We start from the raw sequence: 20,392 nt of genomic DNA, 5'->3' as shown, positions 1-20,392 counted from the left end.
AAAAACGCTCCAAGCAGCAGCCTGGCAGGGAGACAACACCACAACACCAAGCATCCTTTGAATAATGCCGCCCGCGCGGGGATGCGGGGCGGCGGGAGGAGTGCGGAGCGCGGAGGGAGAAGCGGGAGCAAAGCCTGCTGCCGCTGCTGCCTCTGACATCACCGCGGGACGATTCACATTTCCCGACGTCACTCCCCAGCCCCTGCGGCCGCGGGGCCGGGGATGCTCGGAGCAGCCCTGGCGGCCGCCGCGCCCCCTGCGCGCCCCCGGCTCGCTGCGGGGGGAGCGGGGCCGGGCCGGGGCCGGGCGGGGCGGGCCGGGCCGGCGGCGCGGGGCCCTTTAAGAGGTGCCGGCGGCGCGGGAGGCGGCACAGGCCGGGCGTGCATGGAGCCGCGGCCCCGCCGCCACCGCAGCCCAGCCCCGCGCACGGCCCCCGGCGCCCGCCGCACCGAGCCGCGCTCCCGCTGACGGACCCGCGTCCCATTACACCGACATCCATCGCTCGGAGCCCGCCGGGCGGACTGCACGGCGCGGACCCCGCATCCCAGCACGCCGGGATCCGCTGCACGGACCGCACCGCACCGAGCCCGCCGGGCGGACCGCGTATCCCGGACCCTCCCGCATCCCGAGCCCCATCGCCCCGCGCTGCCCCCGGCGCGGCGGGCATGGCCCCCGGCAGCCGGCGCGGGGGGGCCCGGCTGCTGCCGCTGCTGCTGCCGCTGCTGCTGCCGCTGCTGCTGCCGCTGCTGCTGCTGCCGGCGGCGGGCGGCGGGTGCGCGGCGGAGGGCGGCCCGCTGGAGCCCTTCGATGCGCTCTACGCCAGCGGGGTGGAGGCGTACTACGGCGGCGACTTCGCGGGCGCGGCGCGGTGCCTGGAGCGGGCGCTGCGCAGCCGGCGGGAGCTGCGGGCGGCGCGGCTGCGGTGCCGGCGGCTGTGCCGAGCGCAGGTGCGGCTGGAGGAGCCGGGCCCGGGCGCCGGAGGGGACCTGCGGTTCTTCGGCTCGGTGCTGCGGCGCGCAGAGTGCGTGCGGCGCTGCGAGGAGCCGCGCCTGGGCGCCGTGTCCCGGCACCGCGCCGCCGAGGAGGTGCGCGCCGACTTCCAGCGCAGGGTGCCCTACAGCTACCTGCAGCGCGCTTACATCCAGGTAGGCACCGCCCGAACCGCCCTCTCCAAAGGGTTACCCGCGTTTCCACGCTCCCGAGCATCCCAGGTGTGCCCCGTCTGCCAGCTCTCCCGAGCCGTACAGGTGTGGTCCCCCATAACCTTCTCTCTGGTGTGTGCCGTCAGTGTTCATGGCCAGTTCCCCAGACAGAGAATCCTGGATGGCAACGTAGATTCTCTCCAGTTTCGGTTCACCTGTGCTTTTCCTGTCTTGTTTTGGGTGGTTTTTCTGTTTGCTTTTGGGAAAGGATGTTTTTGTTTTAATGTAACACAGTTCTGAAAATAGTTCTGAAAATTGTCTGCTTTCAGTTTGCAACCCAGAAACCCCTCAGTAACCCCTCAATGATCTCTGCCAGAGGTGTTTCCCTTGCAGACAACCTGAACTGATTCCATGTTTCTGGAGCTGGAGCTGTGGGTGAAGCTGGAAGGTACATAACCTGTGTTCCAGGGACCTGATGGTCATTGTCCTGATGTGATGTGAAATACTTTGCAGTATTTCTGCAAAGTAACAGTGTGCAGTCAGTGTTTAGCAGCTGCTGACATCCTGAGTATCATCCTCCTATCCTAGTAACTTCTGCCTTATAACTGGTGCCTTCCCTGAGAAAAATGGTGTTATTCTTTCAACTTCTTTGCCAAAAAGAAGAAAAAAAAACCCAGAGGGAAAAAACCCAACCCCCTCCCACAACCCACACCACGATAATGGAATTTTTCTTATTCATTCTAGACTTGTGCTCTGTCAAGCCAGCTACCTGTAGTAAGTCTTCCTGTTCATGACTAGTAAGGACAAAAACTCTGGGAATTTTGTTTCATGCCAAGCAGAATGTTTAAAGCATTTCTGGAACATCTCCCTGTGGATTTCTGCTTTATTTGAGCACATTCATAACCTTTTAGTTGCTATAGGCAACTTAATAGGTGAAGACCTGCCTAGTGGTGCACAGGGAGGGTGGTTCTGCTGAAATCCATTTCTAGGTGGAGAAGCAAACATCTTTCCTAGGCAGTGCTGGTGCCTGTGATGCAGTTCTTACGCAGCAACATCAAGGAGGCGAACCATCAGCACTTTGAAACCTAGTGGAAAATCATAGCTACATTGCTTTTTCTATGCTTCCTTTTCTGTCATTGCCTTAATGTCCGTTTCACAAGTCAGGGACTAGAACTCCATTGGCTTAAACTGTAGTGGCCATGTGATGCATAGAGTTCCTGACAGAAATCCTGTAATTTGGCTTGTGTGCAGTGCCAGTGCAGCTGATGGTCCTTACTGTAAAAGATACTCTATGTAGTGTCAGCATCTGTGGGAAGTGACGCAAAATTTGTCATGATAAAAATTAATGATTCCCTTATCTGATTTCAAAGCCTTTTTCAGACTCACTGAAGAACTTTCCTCTAAATTAAATGATAGGGTTTTTGTCTCCCACTTCAGTAAAATTGATATACAAAACCCCAGAAAATTTTGGGGTGTGGGCTGTTCTTCCATGTATGCTTCTATTGAGACTGAGGTAATTTTCCTAACAGCATCCTAAGCTTATCAAAGCAATGTGTTGAAAACAGCCCTTTTAAAATTTATTTTATGTGTGACTCATCTTAATTTGCTTTTACAACATCTGGGGATTTTATGTTCATGCTAACACTGATTTCACTGCTCTCAGATGGAGTAGTGGATCTTCTTGTTATCTGCATGGCTGTCCAGGTGTCGGGCTTTGGAGCCAAGGGAAGCCACTCTCTGATTAGACTTGTTCGTGTTTTTAATACCTTTTCTTTAATCCTGTCTGATTCTCTTGGGTTTTGTAAGCAGCACTGTCATCAGCCATGCCCCTCAGAGCACCCTGCAGTGATTTATCCACATCCTCACCTGGCTGCTGCCTGTACCTGAGCTCTGCTCCCAGGACTGCCCTTTTGCTCTGGCTCAACAAGTCTGTGCACAGGAGGAAAAGCCCCGTGTGGGATTTGCCTGCACTTGCACCAAACACGAGCTCTGCTGTCGTGCACTTGGATGTGAACCATCCCCTCATGCCAAGGCTGAGTGCCAAGGCTTTGGCATGTTCCCTGGGGGTTGGGATGCATCAGCTCCACATCCTCTGCGTTGACTTTGGCTGCAGCAGCTGCTCAGCATTTTGTCTGAAAAGGGGAGCTTCAAAGTGGGGCTTGTGCAGAGTCCCTGTGCCTTGCTGTGGGTGCACGGACAGGCTGCACGGCTCTGGCCACTTCACCCTCGTGTTTTGCTTCTTGAACCCAAAGAGGAAATGGGATGAGGTGAAATACCCTGCTGTGTGCCCTGTCCAGCTCCTCCCTGGGCTCCATCACAGGACCGGGATGGTGAACCCTGGGAGGATGGCAGGGTTTGGTGCCATTTGTGGTTTGAGAGAAGAGCAGCAGCCTGGAATGTGCTTCCCACCTCCCACTCTTGCTGACCTCGTGCTTGTTTGTTTCTCAGGAGGGGAGAAACACATCCCGTCAGGAGGGAGTGACAGAGCAAGGAACAGATGAAAAAAACGGAAGGGTTTGGCTCTTGTGCAGTGCTTTGAAAAATGGTGCTGAATATACATGAGGTAATCCTTGCACCACTCCTGTGGGGTAGGAAAAGCAAAGGCTTTCAGTCCTGCTGGACACATGCACAGCCTAACGCTGGCCAGCACTGTGTGTGCCTCTGCTCTTTTGGGAGCAGCACAGCCACCCAGATGCCCAGGGAGCAGGCAGGGCTCCCCACTGCCTTTGGTGCCCTGGGAATTTCAGGTTGGGGTCTCCCACTGCCTCTGGTCTCACTGCAGAGCAAGAACCAGCACAGCCTGGCCCAGTCGTGATGATGTGAATGAGACTCTGCAGTGAATTGCTGGAAAACTGGTGCTAGATTTGGAAGTTTTGGACTTCTTTTCCTCAGCTTTTTGGGGGCTTTTTGAACTGGACAGTAGCGGCAGCTGCACTGGGCTGCATTGCTCCTGCTTCTAAGCAGATGCTGAAGATATTCCTGCACAGAGCACTTTAAAGGGACAGGGAGGTGATGATGTGTGTAGGTGAAATACCAGTGCTATCCCTCTACGAAAACATGTTCTATCAGCCTTTGATGTGATCATACCCATCATCCTATCAATTATTTCCTCATTTATCCGTGCTTTTCTGAAACAGAAACAGTGTTCTTCTGAAAACCGCTTTTCTATTTCTCAGACATGATCTGAGTGTTTCTGGTGACTCTGGCATGATGTGAGGGGAGGCTGTGGTGCACTGCAGGAATGGGACAGCTTGTGGGTTCAGCGAAGGGTTTCTGTCAGCTCTGGGCTCAGGATCAGGCTCCTGAAGTTGACTGCAGACTCTACAGACTGCCGACAGATTGCATTGAACAAGCAGCCCAAGTCCATGTGTGTTTGCAATACTACTTTGTGGCTTCTCAATATGTATTTAAGTAGAAGACTCCTCCTTTTTCTAGGATAGCTGGTGTTTTCAGGTAATTCGGAAATAGAGTGGGTGCATCTGCTTGAGGCAGTTAGGGTGGGGTGAGTTTGAGAAGGTGTGGAAGCAGAGAAGGAGATGAAAACATGCAATGCATGTAGTGGGCTCTCCAGCCACAGTGAGAAGGTTCCTCAGTGGGTTTCTGCTGCCATGTCCCATGGGCTGGAGAGCTTGCCAGATGCTGGTGAGTCTCAGCTCTGTGCTGGCTGCGTGGTCTTTGTCAAAGCAATAACCTCTGGGCTTGGCAGGTGGGTGTGGTACGATCTCTTTGCCCTCTTAAATATTTTATTAGTCATGTCCTCCTTGCTTTGTTGCTGTAGTCATCTTGTTCCTGTAAAAACCCAGCCTGCAGGCCATGATGTTCCTAACCCTGCTTTTTGGAGTTTTTCTAGCTCTGAGAGTGAGTGGAGGAGGAAATGCACACAATGTACACTGTGGCAGTGTTTGCTGCTGTGTGCTGCTGACTCAGGAGCCGTGTTGGAGCTTGCCCTGGATGGTGTGCCATGAACCCTGTGACAGAGCATTGCTTCCAGTCCCCAGTCTAACTTCTGCAAGTCAGCTTGGTCCAAAAACAACGAGTAACCTGGAAAAGTTGATCACTGTGTCAATTGCAAAACCAAGTCTTGTTTCTCTTCTACTTACTGATCCTCCCCTTGAGGTCTCTTTCCTTTGTCTCGCCCTGTTACCAGCCGCAGCATTCCCTGGCCTGCTGGCTGGGTCGATGGCTACAGCCTGTTTTAGTTTTCTGTGGATATTGGTGTGCTGTTGGTGAGCCCTTCCTCCCAGTTTGTAAATCCTGAGTTGAAGTGTTCTTGTCTCCCCACTTTGCTGAATGCCCCGTTGCACATCGGTGAAGCATGGCAGGAATTGTATGTACGTAGCCTGTAACCACCAGCCTTGGATCTAGATGATGAAAAGCTTTTTAGCCTGTGCTTGGGTTTAAAACAATAAATAAAACAAGTCCCCAGCATGTTGGACATTGCTTCTCTCTTAGTAATGCCAGATTGTAGGTGGAGCAGAAGGGGCAAGAGCCTGACTGTGTCTGGCTTATCCTGTCCTTGGCTTGAGCTCCCCTTTGCCATGTCTGAGATGTTTTTCAGTTTTGTTACCATCATGACTTCATGTTTTGCAAGCATAAAACAATAACGTTTAGGTTTTCTGAGTTGTAGGAGAGACTGTTTATTTGTTCTTTAAGGGTGTTTCTCTTTTTTTTAAAAAACAAGGTCTTGTTTGGGGAGAGCTTCCACTTTTATCTGCAGTGCTGTGTTTTCCACAGTGCAGCAGACGGGGCAGTGCTGGAGGCACCACTGGAATGTGTCCTTGGTCACACTGACTGTCCTGCCCACCCACACCACCAAGATGTCTGAAATGCAACAGGCACAATCACTTGATAAAAGACCACAGGAGAGAAAGAGGAGAGACAAGTGTGAGGCCAGACTTCAGAAACACTTGTGATAAAGATTATTCCCTGACTCCAGTTCTGCCTTTGAAAACTTCCTATTTATGACAATCCAGACCCAAGGGAGGAGAGTTGTGTATGTAAACCTTGGCCTTTAAGCTCTCCAGTCTGGTTGTTCTGTCTTCTGCCAGTGCTTGTGTGATCTTTCCACAGCCACATTTGGGTGTCTGAGTGTACCAACCCTCAGGGTAGTGGTTGTTGAGACACTTCAACCAAATCCTTTCCACCTCGAGTAATTAATCACTGCCCACCTCTGTGTGTTTCACAGGGCCAGAGACTTCTGTCTCTGTGACAGGTATGTGGATCACCTACCTAGGGGTTGTGGAGCAATTGTGGTTTCACATCAATGTAGTTGCTTAGGGAATTTGGTGTGTTTCACTCAAGGACTGCTGTTTTCCATGAAGGTTTTGCTCAGTTTTCCTTCATGCCACAATGCTGCATGCACCTAAGCAGGTCATGGGGTCCTGTCCTGGGTGAGCCGCAGCCTTTGGGGAGATGTGGTTTCACATGCAGCATCTCATGGGCACTGACACAGGATAATGTGTAAAACTTCTTACTTTAAAGTCCTTGGGGGAGCAGCTGTTTCTCACCACAGGCACCACCTGTCCTGCAAAGTCTGTCTGTGCAGTTGGTCCTGTTTTTGCAGGATTTATGTGACATCTCAGATGAAGACCTATAGTAAAACTGTCAGATAATCATTATTATTTGGATTTTTACTATTAGTGGTGTTTATTTATCTTCAATCTTGAGAATTGGTATTACTCAGATACTGGATAAATAAACAGATCTGAGACTTAATCTCTTGGAAAGTCTCTTTATTTAGATTTTCTGAGAAAGCATTCCTACTCCTCAGCAGAGGGTAAATGTTAGTGCTCAGAAAGTTAAAATTATTTTGGACAAAAATAAACTCAGTTTATGGGGATGGAAAACTTTGAGTCTTGATGGTTGGGTCAGTGTCCTGGGTTTAGGACAGGATACTTAGTCCTGCCCTAAGCCCGGGACACTGACCCAACTGCCCCTGCTCCTGTTCTTGCTGACCATTTCAAATGAAATGCTTCTAAAATATTTAGAGTTGAAAGTATTGACAGAGAGGGAAAGAGGTGACCCAGTGGTTCAATTCTGCTGCCAGCAAATGCAGCCTAGGTACATCTTTGTCATGAAGGTATCTCAGTGTCTTCACAGGAGTCAGTCTTGACTTTTTGGCCTTGAGTATGGGCTTGTGATGTACTAAAAATTAGACTAGCTGGTTGTAGTGATATTTCTGCTAGTTTCTTTTCTTTTTTGGGTGTTTGTGTTTGGTTTTTTTTTTTTTCGTTTTTTTTTTTTTTTTTTTTTTAATAGAGCAAATCCAAAAGCAAAACTAAGGTGTTTGCGTTTGCCACATCATTTCAACTGGTAGTAAATTAGCACAGCATTGCCCAGCAAATCAAGACACAACCAGTAAACACTTACTGGTCTTGGACTCACTAAGCTCATTTCATACAGCCTAGTAATCATCCATTTTGCCAGGGCTGCTCTTTTTGTCTTGCCAAATTCCCCTTTCTCACTTCATGGCTATGAGGTTGTGCCAGGGCTTCAAATTATACTAAATAGAATAATATAGGAAAACATACTAGTTATAGACCCAGTGCAGTGGGTCCCAGCCTGCAATATTTTGCAGTCTTTTGGAGAAAACAAGGTAACCCTGACTTCCTCCTTATTTCTTGGCAACCTCTGGTGACGTGGCTTGGATGATGGATGAGGCAGGTGAGACTCACATGGTTGGACTGGATTTTTTGAGACCTTGATCTAAAAGCCCCCCAGTGCAGGTTAATATCCCAAGTGGAACAAAACTGGGCACCAGCAGTGCAGGAGAGCCCAGGCTCCTGCTGCTGGGATGGGACCCAGGAACCTGCCCCTTCCCTGCTCCTGCATCTCCTTAGCTTCTCGTGGATATTGCACTTTCCCCTGCTGGCTGCTCCTTGGCAGAGCCCTGCTGCTGAGCTGCCCTGTCCATGCACCGTGGTGTGCTGGGATTTGTTAAGTGGCTTTTTGAGCTGCTGTTAAATCTCATCCATACGTCTGAGAGCTCTGCTCTGGCTTCTGCAGGGCCCTTTTGTTGTCCTTGGCCACAGGAATAACAAACGGCAGCTGATGATGGACTGCATGTGAATGAGCAATGCAGCTTAGCCTGCTAAGCAAACTTGTGCCCAGTCCTCTTGAGTTGTGGCTGAGGTTTCAGCAAGGATTATTCCAGTTTCTTGTACAACTGGTGATTTCATCGTGGATGGCACTGGCAGTGGTGAGAAGCCATCCTGTCAGTAGCTGCTGCCTTACTGCCAACCTCCTGAGCACTGCTGGAGCCTTGCTAGCAGGATTCTGGGCTCAAGGCACTGCTGGACGTCTGGAGCAGGGAATTGAGGGGTTATTTATCTTAGTTTTTTCCTTTGGAGGTGGTATGAATTAGTCATTGTCATTGGGTTTGTTCCCAAGGAGTAGGAACCCCTGTGCTCTGCACAGGGCATATTTCCATGTGTGGAGTCTGGAGTGAGGCCAGGCTGAGCTGGGATAAATGGATGTGAACCCGGAGTGACCCAGCTGAGGGCCCTGGAGTTCCTGGGGAAGCTGAGATCAGGGCTTGGCCGGTGTGTTTCTGCAGTAAGGGATGGCAGGAAGGAGGGCACGAACTTCCCTGCACGCTTTTGTTTCCAGCCAATGTATCAGCAAGGAGGTATTGACATTTTTATTTCTTGGCCATGAGCTGGTGGTGACTAATGAAGGCAGGGGGTCTGCCTGTGGGTGGGTTCAGGCAGCAAAGAGCTGTTCCTCATCAGCCTGTACCTCCCAACATCCTTCTCCTTTCCATGACAACTGGTCACTTAAACAGACCCTCCAGGGCTGACGTCAAGGGTCAGGGATTTGGCCACCAAATAATTACAGCAACCAAAATAGCATCACTTCCCCACCCCTTCCTTCCCACACGATCCTGCTGAATCCCAACTCATAAATGTCCTTTTTTTTCTTTCTTGGATGAGAAGCAAAGCCCACATGTATTAGCTGGAACATATGGCAGGGTTTGGCTGCAGCCCATAAGTTGTGAAGGCCAAATATTCACTTGTAGCTTCTTGTTCACTTTAAAAAAAAAAAAAGAGGGGAAAAACGCGTTCTTTCAGGATTGGATGAAAGGCTGAGTCTGTGCTGGTGCTGGGATGGGTGTGGGATAGCACGCTGACCGTGCTGTTGTGACAGGGAACATGTCCCCTCACAGCCATTGAGAGCAGTGGCCGCTGTCCCCTGCTCCCTGCCCTAATGCTGTTGCTCATGTCAGGCAGGGTTTGCAGACAGAATGTCACCAGCACCAGGGGTGCAGAGCAGTCAGCAGGTTTTACATGTGGATTCGTCATGGATAGAAGAAAATTCTGTCTTTGTAGCTCTAAAGGTTTTATTAAGGGTCATGGGAGCATCTGGGTGGGTGCAGAAAATTTGTGAAGGAGAGGAAAATGAAGGGACATTGTCAGAAATTGTCTGTCTGCACCACCAGGATGTACCTGGTGTACCCAAACTAAAAAAATCAGAAACATCACAAAAATGCTTGTTAGACACCAACATGCTGCTTTTCACCATGGCTTTTCCAAAGCAGCTGCAATGGTGGTCTTGATCTCACACCATATCCCTGCAGAAAGATGAGCCTGAGACTGTGCTTTGTCCTGTCAAAGTCAGAGGTGGGAGCACATGAATCCACAGAGCCTTCTGCCTGGAAAAAAGGGTGGGTAAATCCTGCTCAGAGTATTGCAAGTACGGCACTGCCTGCACCCACAGCCCTTTGAGGCCAGGGCTGGGCCCCGAGGGTGCAGTGGGGAGATGTGCTGAAGTTCATTGCCCAGGGCTGTGAGTGCAGCTTCTTTTGAAGATGGAGCCAGCCATATTCCTTCCCAGGAAAGATCAGTGGTGCACAGAGAGCAAGAGCTTGGAAAATATCCTTCAGAATATTTGCTGAAGGTGTTGCTGTGACTGCCCAGGGACTGAAGCACAGTCTGTTGGTTCCCTTGCTTAGAAAGCTGCTTTAAAGTGGTTTTTGCTAAGGCACTGCCTGTTCTAAGGTTTATATATATTCTGGGGCATCTGTGACCTGAGTTACTCTGTGTCTTTGGAAGCAGATGAGAAACTGCAAAGTTTTGTTGAAATAGTCCGAAAGGAAGATTTTAGTGAAAGAGAGGAAAACATTGTGTCTTATCTGCATTTTTCCTATTTATGGAGCTGCTGGTCTCTCTGTTGCAGGGGCTGAGAATGGACAGCAGTTTTTCTTACCTGTGGGCAGCACTGATGCTGGGGATGTGTTTGCAGGCTGTTAACCAAGAGCTGTGAGATGCCCTGAGCTCCAGAGGTGGCTGGAGCTGAGGAAAGGCTGTTTTTGTAGAGGGAACTCATGCTGCTTTGGGAGAGGCTTTTATTGTGTGGTGATTATCTGTGCTGCTGAGAGCAGCTGCTTGGGGCAGGGTTTGCTGAGGGAGAGGTGCTGCTGCATCTTGTGCTCCTAATTACCCTGGTACACTCAGCACACTGTGTAGGCACTGCAGGATGCTGCTCTAACTGCAGATCCCATTGTGGGCTGCTGGGGAAGCTGGTCACCACTGCTCCCTTTGCTTTAAATATCTTTTAAGATCTTTTAAATGTCTTTTGGGAGATGGTGGTTCCTTGGTTGGCAGCCCCACTCCATTTTCTTGAACACAAGTGTTGCACCCTGGTCCCCAGGTGGCTCTGCTGCTTCTCTGGAGCTGTCACTCCAGGGTCAGCCACAGACTCCTGCAGCCAGCCACCTTGGCTCACTGGGTGCTGCTCAGCAAAACTTGGGTTCAGCTTGGATCCTGCTACAAGGCAGGCAAGCACCAAATAAAACAGTGATGTGCCACTTGAGGAAGCAGCTTGTCCACTCAGCTGTCAAACTGCAGGTCCCTTCTGTGCATCCTGGGCTGGGCTGCAGGACTGTGGCAGCTCACTGCAGGTGTGTGCTGTGTGTGTGAGGATGGAGAGGACTCCTCAGGCTCCCCCAGAGCTGTTTACCCAGGTAATGCCCATGTCTGGGCTGTATCTCCAGCTGAGTTCCAGCTGCAGCCAGGCTCAGACTGGCTTCATGCAGCACTTCTGCCTGCATGGGGGAGCTGAAGCTGTTGCACCCCTGTCTGCCATCAGCACGACCTTTGTGTGCTCTCCCAGCCACCCCTCCTGCTACTGGAGTTTGCTCTCCACCACCCAAACTGCAAAATCTTCCTCACTGTACCCTGAGCACTTCTTGCCCAGGCTCACCACCCTCTAAAGGGGCAGATCCTACCCACACTCAGTGCTTTAATGCTGGGCTCAGGTCTCATTCCTGACTTGGGAATTTCAGGGTGTAACAAAAGCACAACATGGGTCATCAGTGCCTGGTTGTGCAAGCAGTGTGAGAGGAGGCAGCTCTGCAAGGCACTGCTTTGTAGAGGACAAGGCTTGTAGCTCCCTGGTGGCTTGGGATGTGCAGGACAGTTCAGTTTTGGCAGCTGGATTCTTCCATGTGATAGCTGAAGCTCTGGGAGCTGGAGTAGGCTATGATTCTGTGAATGTTGCCAAACTCAGATCTGAGCTTAACAAAAGAGATTTTCCCATCTTGGGAGACTCATTCCAACCTGATTACTGTTTGGGTAGTTCAGCAAAACAGTCCCTAGAAAATGATTTTTGCACTGTAGCACAAGGCTTCCCACAGTGGTGTTTTTAACTCCAAATCACTGTTTCTTTAATCACTATGCTTCTGTTTTCCAAATATATTTTTGGATCCTTGCTGGGAAATCTGGCTAGATGACAGACTCGGAAATAAACCCTTTTTAGCTTCTAATCCTTTTTGAATCAAACCAAACCAGGTAGAGACCTGAATAGCCATTCATCTGGACTTTCTCTTGGAAAGTTACAGCTCTTAAAGTTGTCACTGAGTTGCCAGCAATCAATATGCTCAGCTATACTGAAAAGCACAGTGTGGAAGCCATAGTGTCCTTCATTATGCTTTTGAGAAGTATTAGATAGTGAAGGTTTGCATGTTTCAGGCTTATTGTTTACATTCCTGTCCCTCTGCTGCTGTTTTGCATGGTGGATGTGGCAGCCCAGCTCCTAAGTGGTGGAGCCCTACTCAGAAAGGGTTTCAGTCCTTTGGGATCTTCTGTGCTGCTCTTTGGGGTTACTTTGGTATTGCAGCCAACCTGTGCTGAATGACCAAGTCCTGCTAAGTAGGATTGCCAGCTGAGCTCTTGCCTGCTCTGGGTGTGTGCACAGATGTGCATGGAGCTGGGGAGATGGACAGCAAAGCCCTCCTGGTGTTTGCCCACCTGAGATGGGAGGGAATGCTCAGGTGTAAGAGCCTGCAGTGCTTAGCCCCTGAGTGAGGGATTATTTCATCAGGCTAAGAATGTACTCAAGCCTAGAAAGGCCTGTGTTTGGGAAGTGATCAGGATTGCTGTGCCCAGTGAATGCTGCTGTTTAAGTGCCAGTTGGTCAATGGCACAGCTGGGTCAATAGTGCATTATGTCAACCACTTTACTGTCCATCTTATTTAAGCCACTTAATGGCAGCTTTGGAAGTTATTCTCTGCTATTGAAGGAGGAGAGCTAAGCCCAGACAGCTGAGAGTTCAAGTGTATTTAATTTTGCTGTTTGGTCTTGAGTCCTTGGGTTGGAAAGGTAAGGACTGTCGGAAGACAAGGCAGAATCTGCTTTTCTTTTTGTAGTGTTTTCTCTGTGTCAGGACGATCATCAGGCATTTTGGAGGTTATCCTTGTAGATTCCCCTGTTGCAAAATTGCAGTAGAATTTTGGCTATGCTGTATTCTCCCTTTTATGTGCCAGCAGGCTTGGCTCTCTGCTCTTATCTACCCTTAGTGCTTTAGCAGTCCTGAGCATGGAAAACTAGATCTGCTTTTGCTTAGCATTATAAGCCAAAAAGCAGCACTCAGCTATCTCTTGTTTCAGAGCCAGGGTGCTGCTGAGTGCAATCAGAGACTGTGTCCAACCGGTGACGGGTGACAACAGAAGGATGTCAGTGCTGGGGAATTTCAGACAGAGATATGTACCAAAGGCTGCTGAAAATAGCACGGTTTGAAGCCTTCTGAGCTGCACACTTTGATCTTGGTCCATGCTGAGGACATCTGCTCTGACTGATGGACTGCACTGTAAATTGGTGATGGGTTTAGCAGAGTCCTCACAGGTGTCTGGATTTGAGATTTGCTGATATTAGCAGTAAAGCTGTGTAAAATGTCTGAAGGTGTATCTGTCCTTTAATGTGAAAGCAGTGAGATGGAGGATAAATGGAAGGGAGTGTGATGCAGCTTATTCAGAAAGAAAAAGAGCTGAAGTGGTGCCTGTATTTGCTGTGGGCTCACATCTGTTCTAATGACTCAGGTTGATGCCTGATGACTTACTAAAGCACAGCTGCACTGTGCATTGAAGTGTGTGTGTTGGCTGCAGCCTGTTGGGTTTTTGTTCTGCACAGAGCTCAGATGAGATCTGGCAGACCTCGGGCTCAGGCACAGCAGCCCCTGATTGTCCCAACTGCGCTTGATTTGGGAGCTTGTGACCAGACACCAGGACAGCAGTGGCTGGGTTTGCTCCAGCCCAGCACTCCCAGCCCTGCTTTGCCCATCTGTGGAATGAGTTTGATGTGCAGTAATTGCACACCAGGCACTCAGTGTGTGAGGCAGGGCTGACATCACATATTTGGGGAATGTCAGATGCGCTGCGTGGTGTCCGTGCTCCGTGAGGGAGTTCCAGCAGGAACAGCACACACAAACAGTAGCAGATTAATTAAAGATGTCCTGCTCTGCAAAAGGCCAATTATGGAGCAGCTTGCTCAGAGTCAGTAGTGCTGCCTGGCCTATTAGCAGGGTGTGAGCTAAGTGTCCCCTCAGAGGAGAGCACTCATCCAGCTGTGGCAATGCACTGTCACAACTGTCCTGCACGTCAGAGAGGACACGTGGCTGTCAGCCATGCAGGTCCAGGGCAGGTCAGCTTCCAGCCCTCTGTTAAAGCTGCTCCACAGGCAGGGTCTGTGTTCCACACAGCAGACATTTGCAGCCAGGTGTTCCTTACTGCCTTTGCAGAGACTTCAGTACCTTTGGTATGTTTATTCCAGATGTTTCTCCTCAAGCTGCTACTGCTGCTGTTTAAAGGGCCCTCAAGACCTGATAATATTCATGGGATCTGGGGAAATTGAGCATTTCAGATGAGTGGGAGTCCAAAATCATCATTAGGCTGCAGAATAATGGCTGTCCTTGTTTTAGGCCTTCAAAGCCTGATAGGATCATGGTAAAAAATGTGACTCAAGGGTTTTCTTTGGAGTGGTTCCTGAGTTACAAACATTTTCTGATTGGGACCTGAACTGAATGTGGAAAACCAGCTGCCTTGTCCAGGGCAGCAGCTTTCATTTCACAGGACTCATCTGGCTGAGCATGAAGGGTGAAATGTCCTAAATGTCCTAAACCAAATCCCATCCCTCTGTCCCACCACTTTATGGCCCAATGCCATAAATCCCATTCTGTAGCTCACCAAAAATTACCCTGTGAATCTTTTCTACACACATCCCTGCTTCTTTCTGGTGGACCTCACCAGCAAGACCCCTGCAATCAGAATGAACTCCTGTAAGGAGAGTCAGACCCATCAGCCATGGGGCTGAGCAGGGCTGACAGCTCATCCTGTCTCAGCTGCACTGCTTGAGGAGAGTTGCTGAGAGGGATTCTCCCTTTCCAGCAAGGCTTTATCTATTTTTCATATTGCTTTACTTAAAGCAAACAAAAAAATCATTCTGGAAAAATAATTATTTCAATATCCACTGAGATTTGTTTTGGAAAGCTGATACTCTGCTTGATTTGAAATTCACAAGGTGAACTGAAATTTCAGCTCTGGAGCAGATTTCACTTTGTCTTCCACCGTGGAGAGCTGAAAGAGAAGAGTAAGCAAGAAAATGGGGCAGGGAAGAGAAGTGGCAAAGGGATTGGGGAAAGGATTCACAGCATCAAATGTGTTTGGCAGACTCCTGTGCCAGACTGGAGGAGGAGGCCATGGGGATGCTGTTGTATTGAGGGGCACTTGCCTGCACCAGGGTTTGAGGAGGATGAGCAATGATGAGTTTGTTTGTTTTGAAAGGAGGAATTTGCCAAAAGGTTGGATTTGAACTTTCTCCTGTGGAAAACCAGAGCAAGAGCTCCCGCTGAGGCTGAAGCAGGCAGGCAGGCTCACTGTGGCTGGAAAGGGAGCTGGGGGTCATCCCTCACAGGGTCTCAACCCTGCACAAAGCACACAGCTGCTGTCGTGTCTCTCAGCTTGTCACTTGGGAAGGTTTTGAAGGCTTTGTAGCTCTGCTTTCACCTCTAAAGCCCGTGTGCCAGGTGTATGGAAGAGCCAGCACTGTCCCACAGGGGATTTGGCCCTTCCTCAGGAGGGACTCATCCTCCAGGCCAGGCAGGCAGAGAGGTTTAACCAGAATTATTCTCAGGTAGTGTGCATTGGGTTTTCACATCGCTGAAACATGTCAAAAAATTGTTATTACTTTTTCTCCTAGTTCATAGTAGATTTCACATTTACAATAGGACATTGGTCTTCAGCAGCAAGCATAGACACATTTCTTTTCTGAACTACAGAGACAGGGATTGCTGCAGAAGAAAATTCACAATGTTTGGTGTTTTGATGGGCCCCAGGTTACCAATTGGGAGTGTCATAGCCTGTCCATAAACACCTTTTCTGCTGTAAAGTGAGGCTTTCCAAGAGCTTTTGGCCTTTGCCTTAGCAAAGAGGATACACTTCCCTGGTATGGGATGCAGTACCCCAAACCCTGCTTTACCCCAGACACACACCTTTGTATCCACTTGCACAAGTGTTAGTGTGTTAAACTGCTGTGTGATGTCTTCCACAGAGCTGGGCAGGCAGGTTTGTAAATTTGGGAGATCTGAGGCTTGCTTGTGCTTACACACTCATGTGCACTCGTGAGTGCAGAGCCTTAGGAAGGAGTAGAACAGCTGTATTCCTTGGATCTTTCCTAGCTCCTCAGTAGAAGAAAACTTGCCAAAAATATGGCACCCTGAATTTGTAACTGCTCTCTTTGTTCTCATTTGCTCATATCTCCAGAGGAATGAAGTAATTTATTTGATTTGCCCCGCTGCTTCACACTCCTGCTTATGAATGGCTGGGACAAGCCTGGCTGCGTGTGGTTTGGAAGGATGTGTTCACTTGCACGTTGGTGTCCAAGCAGAGTAGCTGGCTCTGAAATCCTATCAGTGAGGCTTTTGAGTAACTTGAAACCCTCCTCATAGATGCTTTGAATTTCTTCCACTCTGACATTGTGTAAGGCCCTGTTGAAGTTTCATTACCTCAGTAAGCATGGAAAAGCAGCCAGGCTTTTCACTGAAACCTTCCCCACAAAGGTCTGGATTCATTCCCTCACCCCCCTTTTTCCTTGAATGCAGAGCACAGCTTATTGTAGTTTAAATAACAGGGGAGAAGGCCAAGGCTGCATATGGATCTGGGTGGCATCCTGCTAAAGAAATGTGTCCTGTCCCCTGGCTGTCTCTGTGCCACTCTGTACTAAATATGGAAGGTGGCCTGTACAATTTTCAACATAATTAGGATATTCAGTACTTTTTTTAGAGTAACTTATAACAGACCAGTCCCAAGCAGCTGCTGTTTCATGGGCCATTCTTGGTATTTTCTGTGCTTTAAATAACTCCAGAGTTTCGTGATGTGCTCTGGTGAGACTTTTCCCTACTTTGTCTCGAAAATTTGTTCCAGAGCCTTGTGTATTGAGTCATTGATTCCCCATTGGTTTAGCAGGGCATTGTGGTGTGAGCAGTCAGAAGATTTCTCTATTGCTCCTTCTCTTAGGGGCAGTGTTCCTGGCAGAGGAACTTCAGCCCTCCCCAGAATGGTGCAAATCCTCCTCAGCACAAATATCCCCTTCCCACATTTACTGCTGAGCCCCATCCAGGTTGCTTCTAGCCTGACTCCTCCTGCTACTTGTAACATAGATCAGAAGAGTTACCCAGGAATAAAAAAATGTAATTTTTTGCCAATTTTTCATCTGGTTTCACCCAAGGAGACAACCACAGTGTATGCCACTGCTATGTAGAGAAGCTAAAATATCCTGTTAAAAAATAGAGACAAACATCTGCCAGCAGTCACTAATGGAGCTGCTGATGAGTTTTCCTTGCTGTGGAATACTGCTAGAATTTGGGAAAGATTTTAATTTTTGCTGCTTTTTTTTTTTTTTTTTTTTTTTGAGTGACCTAAGCCCAAACAACTGAAATTGGTGGCGAACTGAACATCAAGTGAAAAGGGGTTTTATTTGAACCCCACACTTACCAGTTTAAATCAAGTCAAGTTTTACTTGCTGATGCTTGGAGAGGAAAAGGAAAGACCTTTTTAGACACCAGGCAATGCAATATATGTGCCTCCCCAGACACTCCAATTTTCAGCCTTTTTATATTCAGACACCTATAAAATTAAGGGATTATTTTGTTTGGCACAAGATCCTGTCTATTTTCAGAAGCACCCAGAGCTGCTCCAAATGCTGCAGTTGCTGCTGCTGGGGGAATTGGCGCCAGGCAGCTGCTTCTCATTTCTAGGGAATTTAAGAAAAGTTCACAGTGCTTAGCTGATGTTTTGTGTTTAGTAAAGCCTTTGTTTTCTCCCTCAAAATTTCATTAATGACATTATTTGTTCCTTAAACAGCAAGGAAGCAATCAGGCAGAAATGACTGATGTTATTTGCTCATATGCAATCCAAAGTTGTTGAAGCAAGGAAAGAAGATGAGAAGACTTCTCGGTTCTGAGAAAGAAAAGCTGTTGCTTCTGGCTGTGCTGTGGGAGATCCAAGGCAAGAAGTTTACCTTAGCTGAGTGAATAAGCACAAAAACCCCATCTAACAGCTTTCCTCTTTCATGGTGGTTATGGCTTTTTTTTTTTCCCCTCTAACTAATGATTTTTTGATGTGCAATCTGCACAGAGCCAGTGTGTGATTCTGCTCAGTGCTGGAGGATGGGATGCTCAGAGCCAGTCACAGGTGTACAAACTTTTGGAGTTCTTTCATCTCATAGAGCCTGGAGTGCTTGCACAGGTGTGGTAAATAAATTCCTGGGAGTGTCCATGTTCAGCAAGGTGAAAGCAGGAGGGAGAGTTCCTACTCTTGGTTTGTACACCTGGTCAGAATCTGTTGGGCATCAGGCACCCACCACCCTGGTACAGAGGCACTAAAGTGTGATCATGTGCTTTGCCACAGATCACACCATGTCTTGTTAGAATTATTTGATTTAAAAAACTAAAAGAGCCCAGTAAGTTGCCTTCCATAGAAAAAATTAAGAAAAATAAACCAAAAAGCAATGTATGCCAGAAGGGTGGCAGAGGGAAATGGACCAACAGGGCTTCTCTGCCCTGCTCTGGAGAGCATGAACCTCTCCAGAAATCCATCCCTTTCTTGATTTGTTAATTAATTTCCGTGGTGTAGCTATTGAAACTCCTGTGCAGGTGGGAGGGTTTGCTCTGCACATTTTCATTGCAAGTAACTGCAGTAGGAAAGCAGCTCCAGCACACCACAAGGGGGGCTGAGCTCTGTGTGTTGGCAGCAGGACAGGAATTGTCTCTTCATTAGCAAGCTGTGAATGTTTGCTCTAAACTGTTGTTGTGAATTGACTCCTGCAATTCGTGTCCTCCCCATGCCAGATGCTGTCAGGCTCATCAGTAAAGCCACTCCAGGCCACCCTGTAATTCTGGTTAGACCTAACCAAACCCACAGTGGGGTGTGAGGGGAAACAGCTCTTGGTGTGTACACGCTTGTGAATGGGTGAGGTTGAGACACACGCTTGGTCTTTGTTAATGTTTCCAAGACAGAGGTTTGCCATGTCTTTGGGTGGATGCTGGCATTGCCCCTGGGTCCCTCTCTGGCTGATATGCAGGAAACCATTTTGCCATAAAAGCTGTGGTGCTAGAGCTGCTTCTCTGAGACAGCTGACATTTCACCCTCCTTGCTGAGAAAGCCTGGCTGTAATCTGCTAGATAAGGAAAGTGTTTTTATTTCACCTCCAAATACTGTGCTTGCTCAGAGTCTGGCTGTGCCACAATTCTGCAAGGAGAGGGGAGGCTGTTGTTTAGCACAGATGCTGATCTTACCCCCTCACAGCTTGCTGAGTCACACAGATGCAGCCCAGACATGATGCAGGCTGCATCTCAGACTTCCCAGGCTTTCCCACCCTTGCAGATCTCCCATTGTGGTTTCAGCTAAAAATAGAATTGAGGGACTTGATTCATTCTTCAGGAAAAGAGCAGAGGAATGACCTGGATTTTCATGTCTTTTGCATGCAGGAGTTGATGTTCCAAAGGCAAACATTGATGTTGGCTCCTGGAGAGATGATTGCCTTCCTGCTTCATTCCTGGGGACTCTTTCTGACTGTCACATTTTGGGCTGTGTGCTGGCTCCTGTGGCACTCAGAGAGGGGAAGCCTTGCTGGGTTGGGATTTTGCTGTGGTGCTGATTCAGGAAGGCAGATGGGGAGGATGCTGGAAGATGCCTGTGTTGTGACATGTGACCAGTCTGTTTGCAGGAAGAGAGCTGCTATGCTGCTTTCACAGCTTCAGTGATAAGCAGCCAGCCTGGAGCAGGGCCTGGAAAATGTACAGAGTCATGGGATTTTTCATTCTTGGTTGTGCACAGCTTCTTCATCTTGGCCCTTGAGAAAGAACAGAGCTCTGGTTTATTATTTTCCAGCTCACAGCCAAGGCAGACGAGTCTCATGGAAACTGGATCCTTGGGGGAGGAAAGTTTAGAGGGTGTTGGTTTGTTTCCTTTGCCATTTATCTTGCTTGAGGAGATGAAGGGCTGGGAGTGAGACAGGTATATCACCATCTGAATAATGTGGATTGTCTAGTGTGTTTTGGGATGAATCCCAGTTTCCTTTGGCTGTTTTCATCCTAAAAGGTGTCAAGTGCTTATGTACATTTCATCAAGTGACTTGTTGATGTTTCTCAATCAATAAATGCCTCAGCTGAACTGAGGCATGTTTCCAGCAGGAGGAAATGATCAGAGGCTCCCGAGTGCCCTAGGTGGGAGCAGCAGATCAGTCTGGAGGTGTCAGCTGAGGAGAAGGCTCATGGAAGCAGTGCCTGCCTGCCCCTGACACACTGATCTTGCTCTACACATTGATTTTCTTCTCTGTTTTCAAGGATGTCCATGATATCAGTCCCCCAGCTCCTTTTCATCTCCTTTCCCATGTCTATAACATTGGGTCCAACTGGGTGCCAAGGGGCAGCACAAAACAGAGGTGCCTGGCCCACACAGGGCTCCTTTGAATTCTGCTGTC

General features: G+C 48.9%; 1 protein-coding gene across 1 annotated transcript in view; it reads left to right on the top strand.

The window, feature by feature from the left end:
• Positions 1-450: 450 nt before the first annotated feature.
• The window catches only part of P3H2 (prolyl 3-hydroxylase 2), a 64,899-nt gene continuing 44,957 nt past the window's right edge, over positions 451-20,392 (top strand). Inside the window, exon 1 of the mRNA XM_059479668.1 lies at positions 451-1,145. Coding sequence (XP_059335651.1) covers positions 666-1,145 — 480 coding nt within the window. The 5' untranslated portion in view covers positions 451-665. The remainder of the gene's footprint in view (positions 1,146-20,392) is intronic.

The sequence above is a fragment of the Ammospiza nelsoni genome, chromosome 10 (assembly GCF_027579445.1).
Source record: "Ammospiza nelsoni isolate bAmmNel1 chromosome 10, bAmmNel1.pri, whole genome shotgun sequence".
Classification (NCBI taxonomy): domain Eukaryota; kingdom Metazoa; phylum Chordata; class Aves; order Passeriformes; family Passerellidae; genus Ammospiza; species Ammospiza nelsoni.
The sequence above is the reverse complement of the archived record's forward strand: the minus strand, read 5'-3'. Positions and strand labels throughout refer to the sequence as shown.